Genomic DNA, 17,509 nt, shown 5'->3' with positions numbered 1-17,509 from the left:
TCATCCTAAATCAGCAAAAGTTCCAAGAATTCACTCTTATTTCATCCAAAATGCAAAAGGAGCATTTGCTTGTGCCAGTTCTGGGCTGTGGAACACACCCTGCTACACCTCTCACTCCTTTGAGCTGCTCTGTCCTGCACCTCCATAGCCAGTAGTCCCCAGAGATCACATTCTCAGGCTTTTGGGGAGCTAGCAGGCTGGACTCTTCCTAGAAAACTCTAGAAATGTGTATCCCCCAAACTCCCAGAATACAGGGCTTATTTTGCTTCACCATTCATAAATAGGAAAGCCTCCTCACTCCTCACATGGGCAAACTGAGGCTAGGAGACAGGTAGTGACTTGTCCAAGGATACAGAGAGAACCAGAAACGTGGCCCTGACTCATGACAGCACATTCCACTGCCACACATTAACCCTCCGACATGGAATTCAAAAGACTACTGCTGGCTGATCTAAGGAGTGGAAAATAGTTCGAGATCACATGGCTTTAAAGAGAATCAAGAAGCAACAGCTCCAGTCCTCCGTTAGTGTATAAGAATGTGCAAGTCAAGCAAGTCAAAGCTTCTAGGCTGCGACAGAGTTGCCTGCATAGGCTAGTCATCACTAACACTGTCCCAGTTTACGGATCCTCTGTACAATGAGTGTGAGGGACAAAGGCCATTTGAACAACCCATTTCCTTGTGCTAGCAGTAAAAAAAAAAAAAAAAAAAAGAATGACCTAGACCCCCACGTTAAATTCTAGCATTTTCATTACACAAATGACAGTAAAATGGGAGAGCAAAAAAAATGAAGTTGAAAAAGAAAAATTCAGGCCTGGGCATCAAATATTGGACTGGCTACCTGTTAGCTCCTTCTGGGAAGAGCCCAACAGGCTGTACTGGAAAAGAGAATTGTTAAATGAAGCCAGCCAAACTCCAAACTTTGGGTTTTGAATTCAAACCCAAATTGGGTTTGTCAAAACAACAAAAGTTCAGATTTTATGTATCAGGCAGACACTGCTGAGTCATACACAACTCATTCTCACTCAGTTTTCCCTAAATTTCAGACTCCCTTTTGAATTTGGGAGACTTTCCTAAATGTCCTCATTTCTCTTCTCTTCAGCCCTGTTCCAGTGTTTTTACTTTTACACTACATCCAGACACATTTGTCTCTCTTGTTCACGCTTTAAATAACCAGCCACACAGTATGGGCTTCATTTACCCTAGACTGGGCTTTACACCCATGTGAGCTTCATTTCCAATTCTCTTCCAATGAAGTGATATATTTGGTCTTAACTTTCACTAAGGTCAGAAATAAAGTTCTCCAAAGTTCAAGGTTTTCCCCCCGCCAAGTTTGAGGTTCTTATGGAACTGATTAGGGTTTCTTAAAGACTATTCTGCAAATTATTTGTTCTTTACAATATTAAAAGGTATTATATGAATACATGGTCAAGGTTCAGAAAACGCCAGGTGAAAAAAAAACAGGTGTTTCCTGTAGGTCTTAAAGACTTTAATATGGGAATATGCACTGTAAGTTTTCAAGAGCGAAAGAGTTTGGAGTAGTTTTCTTTTCTTTCTTTCTTTCTTTCTTTCTTTTTTTTTTTTTTTTTGGAGTAGTTTTCAAACTGGTTTTGCCACAAAGGTTTTTCTGGTTGAACATCTTGTAGGATTAGGATTCTGCAGAAAATCTTTGGGGAAACCTGTCAGATAATTTTCTAATTATCAATCCATTGCTATAAATGAAAGGAGCAAAATCTTTTTTTTTTTTTTAATTTCTTTGGAAACACTACAAACTTTAATGAAGGAGGCAGCCTTAACAATTTATTTCTTTATGTTTACTAGAAAATAATGGGTTTAGACCCGGCCAAGAAGAGTAATGATTGACCATAGTGGTGAACCACTGAGAGAGAGCTCTAAACTGGCAAAATGAACCATTATACATAATTCCAAATGGAAAAATATAGCTCCAAAGGCAAGAGTCCTGCCTAAGCTAATGTTCATTACTCATTTAATGTTCATTACTCATTTCTTTATTAAAGGCATGCCTGACATTAAAAAAAACAACTAAATAACCCCTCGCCCAAATCTCTTTCAAGTACTTGTCCCTAAAGGCTGAGAACCACCAAATCCTTAAATGATAGCTCATGGACCAAAATGATTTAATTATAGAGTAAAAGGAAAATGAAGGTGGTTGAGCTTTATCAGAGACCTTCAGTGCCTTGAAAGTAGCTATGAATGCAAACATAGCATAGGCCAGGACTGGCCTAGGAAACCAAGCGCTTTCAGCCAAGCCTCAGCCTGGAGCTCAAACATGTGGCTTATCAAGAGCCCTAATAGATCCTGCTTTTGAAAGCTTCCTTTCAGATGAATTTTAACCATAATTCTAATTTAACATCCTTGTACAATCATTCCCCACCTCAACACATGTGTGCTTGCTTACAGAACTCAATGAAGGAAGAAAACCATGCAATTTTTAACAGCAAAATAGTTGAGGAATTTTTTGGGAAAAAACAAAAACCCACCAGGATCAAAGGCCAAGTCAGGGGCAGTGCTTGCTCAGTCACGACAAGGCTGGCATTTAGATTGCTGGATGGGAGCCATTCGAGACAGTCCCCAACACAAAGTTTATGTGCAAGTGGTCAGAACAGGAAAGTAAAACCTGTTTACGCACGTGCATACCTGAAAAGACCCCCTTGCTTAGAAAGCTGAGATAGCTGCACCTAGTCTCTATTTACCTTCATATTCTGCTTTCTTGGCTGTCTCAAGGTTTCTCCATTCTGTCCCCACCAGTCGGCTGAGCTCCCCGAAAGAGTAGTCTGGATGCTGGGCCTTAATCACAGCTCTCATCTCACTGCTGAACAGGATGTAGCCACTCATGTTGATTTTCCGTTTGGAGCCTTCCTTCTTTGCACTGCCTTTGGCAGACTTCGGGGTAGACTGTAAGACAGAGAGCTCTTATAGTGCATCAGAGCATCATATCTGGTTAACTGCTCAAGGTTTCTGGAAGCCAGGAACACGTGATTCAATAGTTACTGTTTTGCAGACACGTTTAATTTACAGCTGGCCATTTCCTTGGTCAGAACAGCTCATCCTTGCCGCTTACCATATAATAAATAAATGAAAGTTTCACTGGATTCCATGACTATAATCCATAATGGTGACCTCACAATTCTGTCTTGAGAAAATTCTGAATGAGAAAAAAAATGCCAACAGGGATCACCTACACCCAGATGAAGGTCTAAAGGAGCGACTGGAAAGATATGGGCAGTAAAAGCTAGAATAACAAGGTGATGCCACTCTTCACTGCTTTTCCTTTAATATAGGGCAGGGAGAGCTTTCTAACTAAACATGCCATTAAAAATAGCTATCTGTGCACATTTAAAAAAACGAAATTTAAAATTCTCAGTGGCATCAAGAAAGAAAGAAAGAAACAAACAAACAAAGAAAAAAATCTGTTCCTTCCTGCAGAATTCCAGGCTGAAGCTCACGTGTGTGAGCTGGATGTCTTCTTCCCTTGGCTTGAGTGTGCTATGAACCAAAATTGAGAATAAAACAAGTAACAGGAACTTGTCACTGTCACCTGTGGGGGTGTGTAGGGCATGAGATCCAGCTCACTGGCCAGGGGGGTCTGAAGTTGAGGTAGAGAAGGAGGCTCAATGACCTCACTATCCTCTTCTCCCATCTCTTCAATATCATCTTCTCCACCTTCTAACTCAGCAAATTTTGCTTCTAGCAACTGGATCTTCTTCTCCAACAAAGGTGAGGGCTCTTTCTGAGGAACAATTGGTTTTCTGAAAGAAGTGAAAAAAAAAAAAAAAATCACCAAACACCACTCCAGGATTGATCAGAAAGCAATGCTCTGCCTCTCTCTCTCTCTTTCTCTCTCTCTCTCTATATATATTTTTTAAAGATTTTATTTATTCATTCATAGAGACAGAGAGAGAGAGAGAGAGAGAGAGAGGCAGAGACACAGGCAGAGGGAGAAGCAGGCTCCACATAGGGAGCCCGATGTGGGACTCGATCCCGCGTCTCTAGGATCAGGCCCCGGGCTGCAGGCGGCGCTAAACCGCTGGGCCATGAGGGCTGCCCTCTGCCTCAATATTTAGAAAAGACTTCCTGGGGCACCTGGGTGGTTCACTGGTTAAGTGTCCTGACTCTTGGATTCGGCTCAGATCATGATTTCATGGGATCGAGCCCTGCATTGGGCTCTGTGCTTAGCGAAGAGTCTGCTTGTTGCTTTCTCTCTGCTCTTACCGCCCCCCCCCCCCCATTCTCTCTTTCTCTCTCTCTCAAATAGGTAAATAAAATCTTAAAAAAAGGAAAAGACTGGGGCACCTGGGTGGCTCAGCAGTTAAGCGTCTGCCTTTGGCTCAGGGCGTGATCCTGGAGTCCCAGGATCAAGTCCCTTGTCAGGCTCCCTGCATGGGGCCTGCTTCTCCCTCTGCCTATGTCTCTGCCTCTCTTGCTCTGTGTATCTCATGAATAAATAAAAATCTTAAAGAAAAAAAAAAAGAAAATAAAGGAAAGACTTCCTGCAATCTGCAACATACACTCCTTAAGTCAGCAAAGGAAAGACCTTCAATGTCTATTTATAAAGTCACACATACTATGGATGCTAGTTTTTAAAGGATTGTGCTGAATATCCACAAACGTACTAGATCCAAAGTTTGGATCTAGCTGCCTATATAATATAGCAAAAAGAATTTTCATACTATGGAACTAGGCAACATTTTAATAGGCTAAAAATGAGAACCAAGGATTTCTGCCTCCATTTTATAATTACCAGAGTCTACAACAAGGGCAGTTACCACATATCAGCAGATTATGAGGATTTTAATTTCTAGCTGAATTATTATATTTTCTATTTGAAACATATACTGCTCTGGTTTTAGACTTAACAAGAAAAACAAAAAACCACTATGATCTATACTATTTTGATATAAGTTTTCCTATTAAAAGCTGACGTGCTCTTTCCTCTTTAGTTTTTAAAACTTTACCTGAAGTAATAAATCTCATCATCTACCACTTTGGCAGAGAGTGAAAACCTCTTCAGTCCCTTGAATTTCTTCATCTGTTTGTCACTCTCGTTGTAGCGGCTCTCACAAAGTAGAATGTCATTTTCTGGTATTTCAGTTGGTCTGCAGGAGAGGAAGTCCTTGAATGACAACACAGCACACTTTCCTGGAAGGCAAATTGGAGGGAAATTAAAGGAGTAAACTGTGGCTATAGCTAACAATTATTTTAATATTTTATTTTATTTATTATTTACTCATTCATGAGAGACACAGAGAGAGAGGCAGAAACATAGGCAGAGAGAGAAGGAGGCTCCCTGCAGGAGCTTGATGCAGGACTTGATCCCAGGACCCCAGGATTATGACTTGAGCCAAAGGCAGATGCTCAACCACTGAGCCACCCAGGTGCCCCTAAATTTTTATTATTTTTAAATGAATACATTCATATGACTCAAAAGTCAGAAGATTTAAAAGGTATACACAGACCTAAGGATAGAAGTGTAAATCAACAGAATAGAATTATGTCTAGGTATGAATCCGCACAATTGGGTTTTTATAAGCAATTGATTTTTGACAAAGTTGCCAAGAAATATGTGTAAATCATATCTCTGGTAAAAGTCTGTTATCCAGAACATACAAAGAACTCCTACAGCTCAACAATAACCAGAAAAACAACCCAATTAAAAAACAGGCAAAGGATCTGAATAGACATTTCCTGAAAGACATACAGACAATAAGCACACTGAAAAAGTGCTCAACATCATTGTTAGGGAAGTGCAATTTGAAACCACAATGAGATACCATTTCACACCCATTAAGATGGCTATTACGTTAAAAAAACAAACCAGAAAATAACACGTATGGGCAAGGATATGGAGAAATTGGAAACTTTATCCATTGCTGGTAGGAATGTAAATGCTTTAACTGCTGTGGAAAACATCCTGGCAGTTTCTCAAAAAGTTAAACAGATTGCTATATAATCCAGCAATTCTATCTCTAGGTAAATATCTAAAAGAACTGAAAACAGGAACTCAATTAGACACTCATATGCTAATGTTCCCAGCAACATTATTCACAAGAGTCAAAAGGTAGAAACCAAATGGCCATCAACAGATGAATCAATAAACAAAATGATGTATATACATACAATGAAAATTATTTAGTCTTGAAAGGGAAAAAAATTCTGATACGTGCTACACTCTGGATGAACCTTGAGAACAGTATGCTAAAATGAAATAAGCAAGACACAAAAGGACAACTGACATGATTTCACTTACGTGAATTACCTAGAATAGGCAAAATTCATAAAGACAGAGAGCAGAACAGATATTACCAGGTACTGAGAGAAATGGGTAGTTACTACTTGTTGGGTACAGAGTTTCTTTCCAGAAGATGAAAAATTCTAGAAGTGAATAGTGGTCATGGTTGCACAATATTGTTAAGGGACTTAATTAACATCATTGAATTGTACAATTACAAATGGTTAAAATGCTACATGTTTTGTATTTTTTTTTAAAGATTTATTTATTCATGAGAGAGAGAGAGAGAGAGAGAGAGAGAGAGAGAGGCAGAGACACAGGCAGAGAGAGAAGCAGGCTCCATGCAGGGAACCCGACGTGGGACTCGATCCTGGGTCTCCAGGACCACACCCTGGGCTGAAGGCGGCGCTAAACAGCTGAGCCACCCGGGCTGCCCTGTTTTATATTTTATAATAAAAAATGGTAGTGGGCAGCCCGGGTAGCCCAGCGGTTTAGCGCCGCCTTCAGCCCAGGGCGTGGTCCTGGAGACCCAGGATCGAGTCCGACGTAGGGTTCACTGCTTGGAGCCTGCTTCTCCCTCTGCCTGTGTCTCTGCCTCTCTCTCTCTCTCTCTCTCTGTGTGTGTGTCTCTCATGAATAAGTAAAATCTTAAAAAAAGAAAAGGTAGCATGTTGTTTACACTGTTTTACACCTAAATTTTGTTGTAAAATAATATATCTTGAGGATTACTGCTGGTATTAACATACTGTATTTATTAAAACTAGTTCCCCCTTGATGGATATTTAGGTTGTTTCCAAATTTTTGCTCTCCCACTGAAACAAAACAATGCTGATATAAATAATTTAAGACATCTATCAATTTGCATATGTGTTGAGTCTATCTGAGGTATAAATTTACTTATAAAAGCTGGGTCAAAGTATGTACACTTTAATTTTTATTATAAGCACATTCAAATTCTCTTCCATAGAGGTTGTGCTCATTCATGAACCCATCACAAACTACGTAAATGCCACTTCCCTATGTTCCTGTCATTTTAGTAACATCGGAATCTTTGACAATTTGATAGGTAATTAAGAAAAAGCATCTGGGTACTTTCAACTTGTATCTAAGGGCTGAGGTAAGGCATATTTTCATTTAAGAACCACTAGTAACTTATTTACCCTTTGTCTATTTTTCTGTTCAATATTGATCTTTTCTAATGCTTTACAGAAGCTCTTCATAAATGAAGGAAATGTGATCTATGATATATATTGCAAATAGTTTCCCCAAAGTTGTCACTTATCTTTGTTTCTGTTAGTTCTGGCTATGCAGATGTTTTCAACTTTTACAGAGTCGAATTTGTTTTTATGTATGGGTTCTAGGTTTTATGTCAAAGATTATCAAAACTTCTTTCCCATCATTTCTTTGCTGTTTCATTTTATGTTCATTTAAACCTGTAATTCATCTGGGAATTTATTCTCATGCTGGTGTGAGGGTTGAATACAATTTTTTCAAATGTCTATGCTATTTCCAAATACCACTTAGAGAAAAATCCATCTTTTTCCCATTTATCTGGGATGCCACCTTTATCATAAATTAACTTATACTTGGGTCTACTGCTAAACTTTATTCTATTCAAATAATCTGTTTAGTGATATATCATATAGATAATTTTGATTTTTCTTAAGTTAATATATTTCAAGTAGTAGGCTCCATGCCTGATGTGGGGCTTGAATTCACGACCCTGAGATCAAGAATCCCATGCTCTACCAACTGAGCCAGCCAGGCACTCCAAATAAATTTAATTATTTTATTTTATTTTATTTTATTTTATTTATTTATTTATTTTTAAGATTTTATTTATTGGGATCCCTGGGTGGCGCAGCGGTTTAGCGCCTGCCTTTGGCCCAGGGCGCGATCCTGGAGACCCAGGATCGAATCCCACATCGGGCTCCCGGTGCATGGAGCCTGCTTCTCCCTCTGCCTGTGTCTCTGCCTCTCTCTCTCTCTGTGTGACTATCATAAATAAAAATTAAAAAAATAAAAGATTTTATTTATTTATGATAGACATAGAAAGAAAGAAAGGCAGAGACACAGGCAGAAGGAGAGGCAGGCTCCATGCCGGGAGCCCAACGTGGGACTCGATCCTGGGGCTCCAAGATCGCACCCTGGGCCAAAGGCAGGCGCTCAAACTGCTGAGCCACCCAGGGATCCCCAATTTTAATTATTTTAATGTTACAATGTTTTAATATCTGGTAAGGACTGGCCCTCATCCCCCACTATGCTTTCCAGAATTTTCCTGATTTTTGTTTCTCTTTGACATTATTTTAAAAATCAGTTTAAGTCCCAACTTCCTCACAAGAAAATTCCCACTGGTACCTCTAGTAGGATCACATTAAAGATTAACTTAGGGAGAATGAACAACTCTATGATGTTGAGACTTTTTTTTTTTTTTAAAGATTTTATTTATTTATTCATGAGAGACACAGAGAGACGGAGACATAGGCAAAGGGAGAAACAGGTTCCATGCAGGGAGCCCGAGGTGACATGATCCCGGGACTTATTCTTTTTTTTTTTTTTTTTTTTTTAAGATTTTATTTATTTATTCATGAGAGACAGAGAGAGAGAGAGAGAGAGAGGCAGAGACACAGGCAGAGGGAGAAGCAGGCTCTATGCAGGAAGGCTGATGTGGGACTGGATCCGGGGCTCCGGGACCACGCCCTGAGCCAAAGGCAGAGGTTCAACTGCTGTGCCACCCACGCACCCTTCTTACTTCCTTTATTATGTGAATTCCTTCTGAATTATCACCTTCATTTCCTCAGTGCAAACTTTGTTTTACTTCTAACTATGCATCTATGCATGCACAACATGGTTAAATAAAAGTGATATGGACACCTCTTATTTTGTTCACAACCAATGACTTATTAAACATTTACATGCAAAACACCTCTAAAACATGTAAAAATAGGTCAGAAACATTTTATAAGCTTAAAATAGCTGTAATTACCATCACTGCCTCAGATTTACACACAACCACTTGACTTACACAATCTAAAGGCTGTTCAATCCAGAGAAGGCATAGTTACCATTTTCCATAGTCCACAGAAAGAAAAATAGAGATGTGGAAAAGGTAAAAACTGTGCTCACGACTAAAGAGGAAAACAGACTGAAAGCCCTGGAATGGATATGGCCTCTCTGTGTCCTGACCTGGGGTTTCTTCCAGGCCCTCACAAGACATGGAAAAGATAAAAGCTCAGGAAGCTTCATTTAATAAAGCATACAAAATTTATAAAAGCCTATGTATAATCGGACTATAATGAATCGGACTATAATGAATTGATATATCAAATATTGGGAGAAGTGACTTCTTTAGAATACTAAGTCTTCTAGCTATAAACACAATGAATCACTTTCATTTATTTAGGTCTTCTTTAATTCCTTTCAATCATTTTCTCACAGGGTTTTTGTTTTGTTTTTGTTTTTTTTTTTTTGTAAGTAGGTACCAACCACATCTAGTGTGGAGCCCAGCTCAGGGCTTGAACGCATGATCTTGAGATCGGGACCCGAGCTGAGATCAAGAGTCAGACGCTTAACCAACTAAGCCATCCAGGCACCTGGACTCACAGGGATTTTTGGTGTGTTTGTATAGGAATCTTATACATCTTTTTAAAAAATTTATTCCTAGGTATTTAATGTAAATGGCATGTTTTTAAAATTTAACTTTCTAATTGCTCCTTGATGATAAATAGATAAGCTTGGTATTTCCATTTATTAATTCTAATAGTTTATCCAAGTACCTTTTGGATTTTATATGTACTTAATAATGTCTTTGCAAAACCTGATCTTTTTTATTTTTCCTTTCTGATCTTTAAAAGCCTTTTATTCTGGAGGGCTGCCGGGGTGGCTCACTCAGTTGAATGCCAACTCTTGATTTCAGTTCAGGTCATGATCTCAGGGTCCTGGGATGGCCCTCCTCCACCCTGGATTGGCTCCATGCTCAGTGGGGAGTCTCCTTGAAATTCTCTTTCTCCCTCTTGCCTCTCCCCTTGCTCATACTCTCTCTAAAATATACAAATACAATCTTAAACTAAAAAAAAAAAAAAAAAAAAAAAAAAAAAGCCCTTATTCTGGAGTGTATGGGTGGCTCAGTTGGTTGGGCATCTGACTCCTGATTTCCACTTAGTTCATGGTCTTGAGGTCATGGGCTCCTCACTCAGTGAGGAGTCTGTTGAAGATTCTCTTTCCATCTCCCTTTGCCCCCTCAACAATGTACTCTCTCAAATAAATAAATCTTTATTTTTTTTAAAGATTTCATTTATTTATTTGAGAGAGAACATAAGCAGGGGACAGCAGAGGGAGAGCAAGAAGCAAACTCCCTACTGAGCAGGGAGCCCGACAGGGCTCAATTCCAAGACCCTGGGATCATGACCTGAGCCAAAGGCAGATGCATAGCTGAACCATCCAGGATCAAAAAAATAAATAAATCTTAAAAAAAATTAAAAGCCTTTTATTCTTCCCTTACTAAGTATAGCTTTTCAATTAATGCAGCATAAAAAAAATCTATTATGGAGGCACCTGGGTGGCTCAGGGGTTGAATGTCTGCCTTTGGCTCAGGTCATGATTCTGGGGTCCTGGGATTGAGTCCTACATCGGCTCCCTGCACCAAGTCTACTTCTCCCTCTGCCTATGTCTCTGCCTCTCTCTGTGTCTCTCGTGAATAAATAAATAAAATCTTAAAAAAAAAAAAACTATTATGAAGAAAACAGAACAAGCAAATAAATTAGGAACTGGCATGTTTCAGAAACCTGTTGCTGGGACTGGAGGCACTCTCTATCAAGTGTGGCCACATTCATTCCCAAAAGCAACTTTTCTGTGGCTGTTTGATTACCATTTAAGTTACTAAAGGCAACGAACAAAAAGCATATGTATGACAGCAAAACAGGACTAAGTGAAATATGCCATTAGGTCTATATTACAGAAGATGAAAATATTGTATAAAGATATTTAAAGCTAAATATCTTTAAAACTTTTCTTTCAGGGAGACAAAGATGAGATTTACATTCAACACTGTATATAGTTAATAAAATAATAAATCTTCTAACACTTAAACACGTTCTTTTTCTTTTTTTTCTTTTTTTATTTATGATAGTCAGAGAGAGAGAGAGAGAGAGAGAGAGAGGCAGAGACATAGGCAGAGGGAGAAGCAGGCTCCATGCACCGGGAGCCCGACGTGGGATTCGATCCCGGGTCTCCAGGATCGCGCCCTGGGCCAAAGGCAGGTGCTAAACCGCTGCGCCACCCAGGGTTCCCTAAACACTTTAAATTTTTCTATAGAAACAAGTTAATTAGGGACTCCTGCATGGCTCAGGGGTTGAATGTCTGCCTTCAGCTCAGGGCATGATCCCGTGGTCCTGGGATCAAGTCCTGCATCAGGCTCCCCACAGGGAGCCTGCTTCTCCCCTCTGCCTGTGTCTCTGTCTGTGTGTCTCTCATGAATAAGTAAATAAAAATCTTAAAAAAGAAAAAGAAACAAGTTAATTAAAAAATAAAATCTGCCTCCTTGCATTTGAAAATCAATATAAAATATAACAAAAACACTTTTTCTTTCTTAGGGGGTGGGTACTAAAATGCATGAGCTGGGCTGAAATCCCGTTTTGTGACCACTAGATGCATTTCCTTTTGGGGTTTACCTCAAGATGAAGTAACATCTCACTGTATGGCTAGTGTCCTGCTGGATAATATTTTCACTCTTCACACTCCACAGTGTTCCTGCCAACAATCTACACACCAGTACAGAAGCAAAAGCCAAAGATGACCTAGTGTTAGTTTTGGCCAATGTACTGGACATGAACTTTACTTTTCTTTTTTTTTTTTTTTTTAAAGATTTTTTATTTATTTATTCATGATAGTCACACAGAGAGAGACAGAGAGGCACAGACACAGGCAGAGGGAGAAGCAGGCTCCATGCAGGGAGCCTGACGTGGGATTCGATCCCGGGTCTCCAGGATCGCGCCCCGGGCCAAAGGCAGGCGCCAAACCGCTGCGCCACCCAGGGATCCTGAACTTTACTTTTCTGACAACGACAGCATCTTTCACACAGGGTCATGGTGAAAAATAAAAGAGATCCTGGATATGTAGTTTATAAATTACAGAGTGCAATTCCAATAGGTGTCTATAAAAAGAAATTACTCCAAATGATGTTGGTGAAAATGGTGAAGCAGAGAGATTCAAGGGCATTCCCTCATAGAAACATGGGGAAAAGCCAGCAAAATCTGTCAAAACATTATTGGAACTCTGGAAAATAGCCAAACGTTTAAAACTACGTGAATCTTTAATCAAGAAAAAAAGTGAGAGGTAGCCTGCAGGAGAGCATTTCAGCTTACTCTTGCCCCATTTGCCCACGCTTGTCTGGCTCAGCAGTCATGAAGATGGCAGCCTGCACTCCTAGTGTGAGGGAGCACTTCTGGTGCTGGAGGGAGCTGAGTATCCTTGTTCTCAAAGAATAGTGGTTGCCTGTGGTTTTTTTTTTTTTAAGATTTTATTTATTTATTCAAAGAGACACAGAGAGAGAGGGGCAGAAGGAGAAGCAGGCTCCATGCAGGGAACCCGATGTGGGACTCGATCCCGGGTCCCCAGGATACACCCTGGGGCAAAGGCAGGTGCTAAACCACTGAGCCACTGGGGCTGCCCACTGAGCTACCGGGGCTGCCCTGGTTGCCTGTTTTGACCAACATGGGTGGCTTCCTGAGGTACTAATGCAAAGGGTCTGCCTTTATTTCACCTAACTCGGAATCCTCTCACATCAGAGAAGTGGCTATGGTACTTTTGCTGAAAGTACCTGAAGGCAAATGAACCAGATGCTGCCAGATAAAGCAAATGGTACAAATGTGAAAAAGCCTGGCAAAAAAACCCTGGGCTGTGAGATGCTTTGGGGAATGAGTTTTTGGTTTTCTTTTTTCCCAACATGGAGCCCGAAGCAGGGCTTGATCCCAGGATCCCGGGAGTATGACCCAAGCCAAAGGCAGATGTTTAACCCACTGAGCCACCCAGGTGCCCTGGGAATAAGAGTTTTGAAAAGTTTCAAAACATTCCAGGGAATCCAGAGAGTCATGCACACGCCACAGGCAGGGTACATTCTCAGAAAAGACCTGAAAGCCCTAAACTCTTACCTCTGGTGGACAGTAAAGCCCTGTGCAAGCAGGAAGTGAAGGCAAAGGCAGAGTTGTAAACTTCCAGGCTGAGTGATGAAAGTATGCTCCAACACAGACACAGCCTCTAGCTGCAAAGACTGGGATTTTGTTGTTGTCACTGATCCAAGTATTTAAGAAAATCCTTATTAAGTCACTAGCTGACCACTAGGCTAACAGAACAGAGACTTCAGTGACCACACACAACAGCAAACAGAGTTTAAAAAACTAGTTTAGAAACATCACAGGGAGCCTGGGTGGCTCAGTCAGTTAAGTATCTTGCTTTCAGCTCAGGTCATGATCCCAGGGTCCTGGGATCAAGTCCATGTTAGGCTCCCTGCTCAGCGGGGAGCCTGCTTCTTCCTCTCCCTTTGCCCCTCCCTAGCTTGTGCTCTCTCTCTTAAATAAATGAAATAAAATCTTATTTAAAAAAAGAAAAAAGAAAAATCACTAAAAAAGCAACTATGACCCACAATAAGCAGTAACAATGAAGCCTGAAGAAAGGGGATGATCCAATTTCCAGAGGTATAATATTATGATATTCAAAATATCCAGTTTTCATAAGAAATTATGAGACCATCCAAAGAAACAAGAAAGTATGGCCCATTCACAGGATAAAAGAAATGAACAGAAACTGTCCCAGAGAAAACTGACATTGGACCTATGAGACACACACTTTAAATCAACTGTCTTAAATATGCTCAGAGAATTAAAGCAAACCATGGACAAAGAAATAAAGGAAATCAGAATGCTGACTCACCACACAGAGATCATCAAGAAGGAGACAGGAAATGGAAAGCCTAAATAGAAATGCGGGAGCTGAAGGGCGCATGGGTGGCTCAGTAGGTTAAGCTCCTGCCTTTGGCTCAGGTCATGATCTTGGAGTCATGGAACTGAGCCCTGAATTGGGCTTCCTGCTCAGTGAGGAATCTGCTTCTTCCTTTCTCTCTGCTCCCCCCTTGTGCTTTCTTTCTTGGATAAATAAAATCTTAAAAAAAAGAAACACTGGAGCTGAAAAGTACAACAAAGTACTTTTTGAAAAGTACACATGAAAAATTCATTACAGGATTTAAAAAAAAAAGATTTATTTGAGGGCAGCCTGGGTGGCTCAGCGGTTTAGCGCAGCCTTCAGCCTGGGGTGTGATCTTGGAGACCCGGGATCGAGTTCCATGTTGGGCTCCCTGCATGAAGCCTGCTTCTCTGCTTCTCCCTCTGCCTGTGTCTCTGCCTCTCTCTCTCTCTCTGTCTCTCATTAATAAATAAATTTAAAGAATCTTAAAAAAATATTTATTTGAGAGAAGAGAGAGAACACAGAGGGAGAGTGAGAAGGAGAAGCAAACTCCCTGTTGAGCAGAAAGCCCCATACAGGGCACGATCCCTGGACCCCGAGACCATGACCCAAGGTGAAGGCAGATGCTCAACCGACTGAGTCACCAGGTGCCCTTCATTAGAGTATTTGAACAGGCAGAAGAACCTGTGAACTGGAAGATAGGCCAACTGAAATGATCAGTCTGAGGAACAGAAAGAAGAAAGACCAGGAGCAGTCTATGAAACTGTGACACACCATAAAGCACATCAATGTAGGCCTAATGGGAATCTCAGAGGGAGGAGAGAGAGAAAGGAGAAGAAAGAATATGTGAAGACCAAAAACTCCCCCAATTTAATGGAAGGCATGAGAGAAAAAACTGTCAATGGAGAATTCTACACACAGCAAAAGTACCCTTCAAAAATGGAGACCAAGATACTTCTAGATAAACAAAAGACAAGGGAGTTTGTTGTTAGTTGACCTGGTCTACAAGAAATATTAAAGGAGGGGTGCCTAGGTGGCTCAGTGGTTGAACATCTGTCTTTGGCTCAGGTCATGATCCTGGGGTCCTGGAATTGAGTCCTGCATCAGACTTCCTGCAGCAAGCCTGCTTCTTCTCCCTCTGCCTGTCTCTGTCTCTCTCATGAATAAGTAAATAAAATCTTAAAAAAAAAAAAAAAAAAAAGAAATATTAAAGGGAAACCCTCAGGCTGAAATGAAAGGACATCAGATAATGACGTGACACCACACAAAGAAATAAAAAACACCAATAAAGGTAACCACATATGTAAATATAAAAGCCAATATTGTATTTTGTTTTGAATTCTCCTTTCTTCCCTCCTATATGATTTAATTATAAATTTATGTCAGTAAATACATACAATATAAGATGTAATTTCTGACAATAACACAAATGAGGAGGGATGGTGCTGTAGAGGAGGAGAGTTTAATATACAATGGAAGCTAAGGTAGTACTGACTCAAACTAGATTGCCACAAATTTAAGATGAATTCCCAGTGTAGTCACTAAGAAAAAAAGCAATAAATGATATGGTTACCTTAACAAAGGAGACTTCAGTCTCACATTTACCATGCTCCCTTTTGAGTCTTCTGGCTGGGGGTAAGGTCTTAGGGAACTTTAGTCTGGATCATGAGTTAAAAGGAAGATATTCTCTGCTACAGAAACTCAAGAAGGACTTAGTAACTTCACTAGCCTTTGATCCCTCTCTCCCCAAGGTACACAAGGGTGCAAAGAGGAAAACGTGTTGAACTACCAGCCATTCAGGTATTTTTATCATATCCACTTCTGAAAAAATTCGAAGCACCAAAACAATGTAGGTAAACTTAGTGAATAAATAAAGTCTAAGTGTAAAACAGTTATTTCCTCTTGGCCATAAGCATGATGATGGTGGCTTCTTTATAACCATGTGGAATCAATATAAAGTGTATACTTAGTAACTTTTTGGAAAACTATACCAAAAGATGGGAAGAGTAGTTGGTTTATAAGTAAGCTGCAGGACTAATTCAGGGCAAGAAGAAACATAACAGCTGGGACACCTGGGTGGCTCAGCGGTTGGGCATCTGCCTTCGGCCCAGGGCATGATCCCAAAGTGCCAGGATTGAGTCCTGCATCTGGCTCCCTGCATGGAGCCTGCTTCTTTCTGCCTGTGTCTCTGCTTTTCTCTCTGTCTCTCATGAATAAATAAATGAAATCTAAAAAAAAAACAAAAAACAAAAAACTGCTGAAAACAATGACAGCCTATGATGCATATAACTATATCTGAGAAGCAGAGTGCATGGGAACACTCAGTAGGATGACTGAACAGAAACCCCAACACGAGCCTTGATCATTTCTGGATTACGGACAACATTACTAGGGTTAAGGGTCCAAAGGAAACTGTAAAAGTCTTTTAACTCCTTTCCATGCTTCCTACCTTATTCTTACATATTCTCCATACTCCAGCCACAGTGATTCCTCCAGTGCATATGATGGCTCACCACTGCCTCTCAACTCACAATCCCCATAGGACTTCCTATCTGCTCCAAACTCAATCTCAGCACACTCCAACAGACCTACCATGACTGTGCCCTGGGGTGAGCGGGGCTCATTTCCTGCCACACTCTCCTTCCTGCTCTGCCTGCTTCAGCCACCAGCTTTCTTACTGTGTCTCAAACATGCCCAGATACTATGCCTTAAGGGCTTTGCATTTCACGTTTGCTGTGCCTAAAAAGAGTAAAATCTCAGATACGAGCATACCTTGGAAATATTGTAGGTTCAGTTCCAGATCACCTTAATAAAGTGAGTATCACAAGAAAGCAAGTCAAATGATTTTCTGGTTTCCCATTGTATATAAAAGTTTTGTTTATACTATTCTGTAGTCCAATGAGTGTGTAATAGCATTATGTCTAAAAAACAATGTACACACTACAATTAAAAAACACTATTGCTAAAAATTGCTAACCAGCATCTGAGGTTTCAGGGAGTTGTAACCTTTTTTTAAAAGTGAACTCTATATCCAAGGTGTGGCCTGAACTCAAAACCCGGAGATCAAAAGTCACATGCTCTACCGACTGAGGCAGGTAGGCATCCTCATCTTTTTGCTGGTGGAGGGTCTTGCCTGGATGATGATGGCCAATGACTAATTGGGATGGTGATTGCTGAAGGTTGGGGTGGCTGTGGCAATTTCTTAAAGTAAGACAACTGTGAAGTCTGCAACATTGATTGACTCTTCCTTTCACAAATGATTTCTCTGTAGCATGTGATGCTGTCTGATAGCATTTTACTCACAG

At 40.4% G+C, this 17,509-nt stretch overlaps 1 protein-coding gene and 1 long non-coding RNA gene across 34 annotated transcripts in view; one reads left to right on the top strand and one right to left on the bottom strand.

The window, feature by feature from the left end:
- The window catches only part of PBRM1 (polybromo 1), a 121,621-nt gene that overhangs the window by 13,014 nt on the left and 91,098 nt on the right, over nucleotides 1-17,509 (bottom strand). For 29 of the 32 annotated variants that reach the window (XM_077858600.1, XM_077858605.1, XM_077858591.1 and 26 more), the window contains 3 exons: nucleotides 4,975-5,158; nucleotides 3,558-3,768; nucleotides 2,713-2,914 (listed from right to left, as the gene is read on the bottom strand). In XM_077858600.1, the coding sequence (XP_077714726.1) occupies nucleotides 2,713-2,914; nucleotides 3,558-3,768; nucleotides 4,975-5,158 (597 nt within the window). Of the gene's footprint in view, nucleotides 1-2,704; nucleotides 2,915-3,557; nucleotides 3,769-4,974; nucleotides 5,159-17,509 lie in introns of those variants that run through there. The other 3 variants (XM_077858618.1, XM_077858620.1, XM_077858619.1) reach the window with 1 other exon arrangement.
- LOC144289943 (uncharacterized) lies at nucleotides 2,719-17,412 on the top strand. Of its 2 annotated transcripts, XR_013357865.1 has the most exons (4): nucleotides 2,719-3,264; nucleotides 9,727-9,862; nucleotides 15,956-16,004; nucleotides 17,241-17,412. It is a non-coding gene; the product is annotated as an uncharacterized LOC144289943 (long non-coding RNA). The 2 variants fall into 2 exon arrangements; XR_013357866.1 differs by lacking the exons at nucleotides 15,956-16,004; nucleotides 17,241-17,412 and adding an exon at nucleotides 11,992-12,084.

This window comes from Canis aureus, chromosome 19 (assembly GCF_053574225.1).
Source record: "Canis aureus isolate CA01 chromosome 19, VMU_Caureus_v.1.0, whole genome shotgun sequence".
NCBI lineage: Eukaryota > Metazoa > Chordata > Mammalia > Carnivora > Canidae > Canis > Canis aureus.
The sequence above is the reverse complement of the archived record's forward strand: the minus strand, read 5'-3'. Positions and strand labels throughout refer to the sequence as shown.